The sequence below is a fragment of the Poecilia reticulata genome, linkage group LG2 (assembly GCF_000633615.1).
Source record: "Poecilia reticulata strain Guanapo linkage group LG2, Guppy_female_1.0+MT, whole genome shotgun sequence".
Lineage (NCBI taxonomy): Eukaryota > Metazoa > Chordata > Actinopteri > Cyprinodontiformes > Poeciliidae > Poecilia > Poecilia reticulata.
In genome coordinates this window covers 4,104,525-4,112,937 of record NC_024332.1, presented here as the reverse complement: position 1 = coordinate 4,112,937, position 8,413 = coordinate 4,104,525, and the positions used below count along the sequence as shown (strand labels likewise).

Genomic DNA, 8,413 nt, shown 5'->3' with positions numbered 1-8,413 from the left:
GAGCAATCTCACAATCAGCCCAGGCCTCATTGTGATCCAGCGCCGTGAGGGAGATGGAAAAATCCCCAGAGCTCTAATATCAGATAAAAGCTGCGAGGTAAGTGATTACTTTAACAGTCCAGTCAATACGTAATAGAAAACATTAAAATACCATCATCTCAATACGTTAGAAGTTTTTGTATATTAGGTAGTGCTGGATAGGTGCCAAGTCCTGATGAAAAATGAAGATATCTCTATAGCTTATCAGCAGAAAGTGCTTGAAAATTTCCTGGTAAAATAGTTACATTGACTGTGAACTTCAGGAATCACAGGGGACCAACACCAGATGACATTGCAACAAAAACCCTGAGAAACTGGAACCTTCACTCTGTACTTCAAGGAACCTGGATTCATGTCCTCTGACTCTTGACTGAACTCTGATTCATCTCAAGACGGTAGAGTTTCACATAACTAGACCATACTATAAAAACTGAAAAGTTATGTTAATCTTTTGAAAAAAATTGTGTAAAGTGTAAGTTTCATTTTTTTTTTTTTTTTTACTGAGACGCACTTCATGCCTACCAAGGTGTAGGTCATAAGATTCAGGAAGGAATCAACAGCTTATTGTTGCCCTCTAGTGGCGTACAGAAAAATGACGTGCAAAAATCAAAATGAAAAATAATATATATATATATATATAATATATATAGGCTATATATTAAAAGAAGAYATCCCACTGAAAAATGTGCAGATATTCCTCTGTCATTAAGCTTACGAGATGTTGCTTCTCAGCATCCTTGTTTGCTAGGTTCAAAGTTCAAAGAAAGGAAAAAACAGGACAAAAGGGTTTTAATATTCCTTCAGAATATTAAAAGATTCTAAAGGAAACKTTMTCACTGGTTTGCAGATTCTTATAAACTCTTGGGAGAGGCTCTGGTGGTTTTGGAGTGGTTGGAGATCCATGTGGGAAAGGTWGATTGAGCCACAGGGAGAGGCGCCCGCTTTGAAACCAACCATTATAGGGAGGACATGTAGGTGGTGGGAAGCTTGACCTAATTAGAGGACCTGCTGGGGCACGGAAGTGACATTGAGTAAATAAATAAGCCATGGACAGTCAAATGTGCTTCTAACTACTGTGACATGGGGTTAACACTCAGGAACTGAAGGCCTTTGGCCCTCCTGATGAGCTTGATGAGAAGCAGGTGTGTGCCAGCTGCAATCTGCTAAGCCCCGCCCTCTATGAGATAATAAGTAGGATCTGCGACAAAGGACTATTTTTAATTAATCTTAGAGAGAATATTTAAGCTCCTTTGCACTCCGTGAMGTGAATATTAATTTATTTAGTGATCACAGACCTTTAAGAATCACATTTTTACAAGAACAGGCTTCTGAAAATAGYGTCGTAATGACTTGAAACTGGGCTGGGAAAGCATTTCATTTATCAGATGGTGTTCTTGAGATAGCCCAAACATGACCCAAGACAAACCACTCTTGAACAAGTCAAAGTGATGCTTTATTCATGAATCTAGGACCAAATATATATATTTATAAAACCGTATAAATACTCTATATAGTCTACATCCTTCTGTAATCTTAGTTACAATAAAAAATAGTATTTAAAAAAAAAGGCAAATGATTATATTTAACAGGCTGTACAAAAATAAATAATGTTTGTATATTCTATACAAAAAAAAGGAACAAATGAAACACAAAGCCTTCGCAGAAGGCAAGAGAGACTTCCTTATGAAGTAGTAGCAGGAGACAAGTCCCTCTTTAAGTCTCCAAACAGACACGTACACACACACGCACACACACACACTCCCATACATTCACGCTCTCCTCTTTGGTCTTTTGAGCTCCCCTCATCATTGTGTACATGAAGGCAAGATATGGCTAAAAGACAGTTCTGAGGCATTTTGAGAAACTGGGTAACATGATGTGCCAAAAAAAACAACAAAAAAAAAGACAAAATTGAAGTGCTTCAGGTTTCTGATAAATAAATGTGAACATAGGTTTGAACATAAACACTATGAGCTATCTTGTTTTCCATACCTGATGGGGTGAGCAAGTAGATGAGCAATTCTTCTTTATATACATAATATTAGCACCCCCTCTGCATCCCCTACACTACATCTTATTGGTTTGTCCAGCCCAGCTTGGACAAACATTATATAAATGCATACAAATATTTTGACACACAAACACTCTCATGCTAACACACCGAGCGTGGTAGCAGCATGCTCTTTCCTGCTAAACTAAGGTAAGATGTGCCACTGCTGACAGGACAGGAGTAAAGATGTGGTCAGCCTTTGCCACTGCCACGTTTGTTAAATATTCGGCCCTTGGATGGAGAGAGGGAATGGGTAAATATTGGTAGTCACAGTCACAACAGTTGTGAACTTATGTGTAGCTCTGGTTGTAAACATTCATCAACCTCTTCAGATTGTCCAAGGGAAAAGTGATGCAGGGAACATCTGTCTTTTTGTAGCAGAACAGAAGGAGTTAAGATGATAGATGCAGTCATTAGCAGGCCTTCTGATTGCACATTTCCAGCAGGGGCCGYGGACGGTCTTTGGGGTCACAGTTGTCAAGGGTTAACGTCTGTCCATCATGCCCAATGCAGCGCAGCGGACGTTTGCGGAAGCCCCGACCGCAGGTCTTGGAGCATTCTGACCATTGGCCTGGAAGCCAGGAGGGACACRGCTGGGAGGCGCAGGCCCGTGAGACCAAAGGTCGAAGCTCCTCAGGGCAGTCTCTTGATGTACGTCCCTGCGGGTCCAAGCATACAACTTCTCTTTGTTGCAGACCTCCGCCACATGTCTGAGAACATGGTCCCCATTCCCTTAGGGTCCACTCGGCTCCACCAAACTCCCGGATAGCATTAATTGACGGGCGGCGGCCTCCATTGTTGCTAGAGGCGGAAGCAGCGTCGTTGGGTCTAGGGGCAAAGTAGCTGTACTTAACTCGTGGTCTTGGGGCTTCGCCTACAGACAACACCTGGATGGTGATGGACTCTGGAAGTGGGGCAAAGCTTCGCAGACGCTCTAGGCTGGCAGAAGAACCACTGTATCTCAACAATGCCCCTTGGAGGGTGATATCAGTCTCCATGGTCATTAGTTTATAATCGCCGTTTAACAGATATGTCTTATCCTGTCGGCGCACTGCCAGATAGCTGTTATCTTGACGGCCGTTGCCTGGAGAGCGCTGTTTAACGTCCAGGTGGGTGGCACCAGCGGGAATAGTTACAACATCCTGATAGCCAGGCCTGGAACAKAGATAGATAGAGGCAAAACTTAGAGATTAAAAACACTTTGATAAATTTGTAATACTGGTATAAAGTTAAGATTTAACGCCTTGAAGATCTGGTATTTTCTTACCTGGAACGGTCCAGAGAGCCTGACACTTTCTTGCAGGAAGATCCGTCTCCACCACAAACACCACACTTATCAAAGCGCCGGTTAGAGCCAATGATACGATCACACCCAGCCTTGACACACTGTCCTTGGACGCAAACTGAGGTGGAATCTGGGCTGCAGGGTGTTCCATCAGCCACCTGGGATCAGCAAAGGGATAAGAAGTTTGTCTTATAACAAAAATCTTAGTGAATATGACACTTGGGACAAATGATAACATAACCTTGTATTATTAGTTTACCTTAGGTTTGAGGACGAAAAAGTATCCAGTCCCCTTAGCCCGACACACCAGTTTGCAGCGGTCTTTTGGTGAAACTCCAGCATACTTGGGCACCCACTCAACACCGTCGCTTGAACCCAGTGACACTTGAGCCGACATATCATTGTGAGCCAGACACTGTTCCTCACGAAACGACAAGCCTGAGTAGCAGAAGCACAAAGATCAGATTTACTTCTTCCCTGACAACTAAGCCACTTCAGTCATTTAAGGTTCTGTGGCAGTCCAAGTCTCTTACCATTGGTGTCTGGGCAGACTTCAGTGTTGCAAGAGCGATACTGGATCCTCTTGCCTTCACAGTACTTCCCACCATTCTTCGGTAAGGGATTGTCACAAGAACGGAAAGAATACTGCACCCCGCCTCCGCAGGTTCGAGAACAATCACCCCAGGGACCCCACATGCCCCAGCCACCATTAACCGGAGTCTAGAAGGAATATACAGCAGAACATTCAGAGAAGGCCAGACTCGGTTGACATATTCAACAAAGCAAAAAGCTATGAGGAGCATTTTGTCTTACCTGATGTTCAGCAGCCTGAGTCTTATTGAGACATCGTCCAGCCAGGCAGTAACTCTCGTGCCCACAAGATGTCCCATCAGCCCAGGGGAAGTTCTTGGTCTGGCACACCACCCAACCATTGGATGTGGTCACAGTGCACCACAGAGCTGCACACGTGGTGCTTAAGTCTGGGCAGTGCTGGGAGTCCTCCCCAAAAGTGAGGCGACACTGATGATCAGCGGTGTACACTGTTCCTGGCAGAGGCTGAGGGAGCAGCTGAGCCTTGACTGGCTTATCCAGCAAGCACTGACCGTGGCCATTGTCCAGAAAGCTGGTGATCATGAGGGCAGAGCAGGGAGACCATGGCTGCCGCTGGTCCAGATTGGACAGGGTGGAAGCCATCATGTGGGAGCTCCAGTGGGCACCATTGACCCCTGAACAAAGCTGGGCGTCATCATGAGGCATGTTGAAGACATGGCCTAAGAGAAATATATTAATTTAGACTGTTAGCACCTGTATTATGAATGTGGACATCACTATATAATGTTTGAAAGGTTTTTTTTCATTATTCACTCACCCAGTTCATGAGCCACTGTAAACGCTGCCTGCAGCCCATCATCCTCAATGATGGAGCAGCTTCTCTCAGGGTCACACACCGTGCCAACATCTGCCATTCCCAAAGTATCACAAGAATGGGCACCACAGAGATCCTAAAGAGGGAGACAAGGGAACATTAATGTTGATGTGAAGACTACAGGTTATTTCTTCTCCCCTTYAATCGTCTCTAATTAAACYTACCATTCTGGTGAAGAGTATGGCTGTGTCGTAGTGCTCCGGGTGGCGGTCACTTGGAGGGTTGTGCTGCCTCTGCCACTGACAGAAGTTGCGAAGGGTCATAGCAGCATTGGTCGACACCTGAGGGCCTCGCTCCTCTTCGTAAACCACCAGTAGCTTCACCACAGCCAGACTGATGGAGTTGTGGATGCTGGGATGGTGGTACAGGCGGGACGCCACTGCCATGATGGTAAGAAGGTACGGTTTGAGCCCCGCGCCATGGAACTCGGCCATGGACTGGTCAGCCACCAGCATGATCTCCAAGTATCGTGGGGTGGAAACAAAGCGCCTGGTTCTCCGGTTGGCTGAGGGGAGACACAGGAGAGATCAGACTAAATGGTCATATGATGAAAAGAAAAATCATTTTCAATGATTGATTGAGTCCGACAGACTTTTAGAAACTGTTGTACAAGTTGAAAAAGTATGTTTTCAAGATCTTTTTTTCTTTAATAATCAGCCTTCTGTGACTCACACCTCACACCACCGATGGCTCCTCCTTCTTGGCGGTCTAAAATGACCTTTTAGTGCGGAAAAATTATGCTAGTGAGAAAGGGGAGAAAATCCTTTCAGGAAAATAAACTCGGATGGTGCGAGTTGTACCAGGGGGCGAGTTCACACGTTTCGGCTCTGTTGGCCCGGCTGCACCCAACCTCCACCTTCCCTCCCCTTTTCTGTGCTACTCCTCCTCCTGCCTTCACTGCCTCCCCATAGAGCTCCAAGTTAACCAATCAGACTATACGTCTRAGCAACAGAGGAGGCACTACGTTTTCTCTCACTATCTTTCACAACATATTTTAATGGATAATGAAATAATTATGACTTTAAAATTATGGACTTGGTATTTGTTTTTGAAAAAAATATTCACTTTATAGGAAGAAAAGATACTTCAATTAAATATATTTGTTTCAAATTTTGTTATATTTTAAAATTTCTCTTAATTGACATTTTGGCACTTTTGGCATTCCATACTATCTCCTCGCCTGTAAACTGACAGACGGATGAGTCTGTGCCACATGCTGCACAATATCGGCACAGCAAATCATCAAAAAAAATGTTTTAACATAAAAATTTGTTTTTGCTTTATTATATTACACAATCTGAAGAAAACGTTAGTGGTCTTTTCTTCTCTGTTGCGGTATTACTTTCACTCTAACAAAACAAAYGAGTAATAGTGCGTAAAATGCACTCCATATTAGGTTCCAATTATTACCTGTCTGGTCCGCGTTAGGGGCTCCGTGACTGGCCTCCTGTTCCAGATTCCTTGGCACCCTCTCCTCGTCCTCGCTGACCCCACACTTGGAGCTGCCTTCCTCAGCCAAAGCCGCGCGGCTTCTCCTGCGGACCATGTGCGCACCCTCCTCCTCTCTCCCCGGGAGGAGCTCGCTGGAGTTCAGCGGCTGGATGAAGTACTCCTCCCCCTGGAAGTAGAATCCTCCAGTGAGTCCGTGGCACAGGTTGAGCGCGGCGGCGGAGCGCTTCTCTCCGTTTACAGTGCCTGAGAAGAAGCAGCCCGGCTCGGCGGCGCCCTCGGCTTCCTGGACCGGTGCGGACTCTGGGCTCCCCACGACGTGGAAGACGAACCCCGGCGCCAGGAAAGTCTGATCGGGCTCCAGCTGCAAGACCAACTGCTTCCCAAAAACGTCTAAGCGGTACAGCCTGGTCTGCGCTTCCTTCTCCTCCTCCTCCGCGGAGAGAGTCCGCCATGGTTCGYTTGCGCTCTCCGACTGGTCCAATCTGACCGGCACCACGGTGCTCTCCTCCCAGGCGCAGCGGACTGCGCCGACGCACAGAAGGACGATTAAACCAATAGAAACGCGTGGAAACCACATCATGCAGCCGTGAAATCCAACAAGTGGATATTGTAGGATTTATTTAAAAAATAATAATAATAAAGTCTCTACAGTGACAATCAGYAAAATCCTTTAAATAGGCTTTATTTCCACTATGAGTTTCCACAAAACAAAACCAAAAAACCCCCCCACGAATTCCAGTGCAATTAAAGTTACGAGCAGGCTTGACTCTTAGAAGAAAAGTCCTGGAGAACAGCAGTAAATTCCAACAGATCGCTTTCTCTCTCTCGCTCCTTTTCCCCCTTCCAGATGTTTCTGGTTCTGGTTTTGAGTTCGGGAATAAAAGGGTCTGGTCTGTTCTCCTGTCTTGCAGTCAGATGAGGAGCCGGTCCCTCCTATTTATTGCATCCCAGCTGGACCACCCCCTTTCCTAAGCGCTCTTTGATTTGGGAGAAGGGGCCAAACCCGTGCGCAAGGAAAACGCACCAGCGACCTGGAGCGCTGCCATGACAATCAATCACTGCGGAGGACGGGGAATCTTTTCTTCTTCTTCTTCTTCTTCTTCTTCTTTTAGAGTTACACACAATACCTATTTCTGACATATTTGAATTTAATTCAACTTCTGAATTTGTTTTAACGGGTTAGAGTGAACTATCCTGACATTTATATCTCAGCAATTTATTATTATTATTATTATTTTTTGTAAATCTAAGCTGAAGTGACAGACAGTGTCTGGYCGGGTCTTCCCGAACCATAGTCACCTTCATCGTGCCAAGCCGGCTGCGGTGCGCCCTGACCGGCTTCCAGCAGCTCCGCTCCGCGGGGAGAGGGAGCGCAACGGGGCCGCTGAGGTCTTAAGGTGGAGCGGCTTCTCCACCGGGMTGGATCCGCGCTCCAGAGAAATGAGGCGAACCCCCCGCCTTCCTTGTGTCATCCCCCGCCCGCTCTTACCTCTCCAACCTCTACAACAGACAGGAAGAGTTTAAGCTTGGGTTTYTAACGAAACAGCCAGAAAAGAAGAGATGTTCCAAAATATTTTTTTTTTACTCACGCAAACCTATTTAAATAAAATAACTAAAAATGAATCCATATTTTAAATGGAATAAATAGCTAAAAATGTCTTTCTGCGTATCACACATGCAAATATTTAGAAGGTTTAATAAACAGATTGAACTTCGATGCTTATATGACAGCCAGAATTTCCCACTTTGACACACAAAACAGAAATCACTGATGAAGTTCAAGGCAAGATCTCAACAGTCCACCTTAAAGGCCTCTGCTCTAAAATGAGACACAGTGTACATTCAGTAATCTTCCACTAGATGGCAGAAACCCCTTTGGAAAGCCCTCACTACGCTTGTAGATGCTTTTCATGACGTTTCYGAGGTTTGACCAACAGGTGGCGCCTGTGTATCTCTATTAAAACTCTTTATTTACGACGGACTGACCACGTGGGGGCAGTCTATCCATGTAGTTTCCGTTACTGTGCTTTTCAAATACCAATTTCCTTTGTACTTGTTTATAGTTTAWCAGATAAAACAAACATCTTTGATGTATAGAATTAGAATTTTATTTTTTGCTTTTTTTTTTATTTTTTAATCATGCATGTGAAAGGATCTAAGT

At 45.0% G+C, this 8,413-nt stretch overlaps 1 protein-coding gene across 1 annotated transcript; it reads right to left on the bottom strand.

The window, feature by feature from the left end:
- Positions 1-1,468: 1,468 nt before the first annotated feature.
- adamts1 (ADAM metallopeptidase with thrombospondin type 1 motif, 1) lies at positions 1,469-7,278 on the bottom strand. The gene is made up of 8 exons (XM_008427626.2): positions 6,211-7,278; positions 4,965-5,305; positions 4,744-4,876; positions 4,188-4,645; positions 3,908-4,094; positions 3,634-3,812; positions 3,357-3,532; positions 1,469-3,244 (listed from the first exon to the last, which is right to left on the bottom strand). Exons 1-8 carry the CDS (start codon positions 6,830-6,832, stop codon positions 2,503-2,505), a joined length of 2,838 nt encoding a protein of 945 aa, XP_008425848.1. The 5' UTR covers positions 6,833-7,278; the 3' UTR covers positions 1,469-2,502.
- Between the last annotated feature and the right edge of the window lie 1,135 nt (positions 7,279-8,413).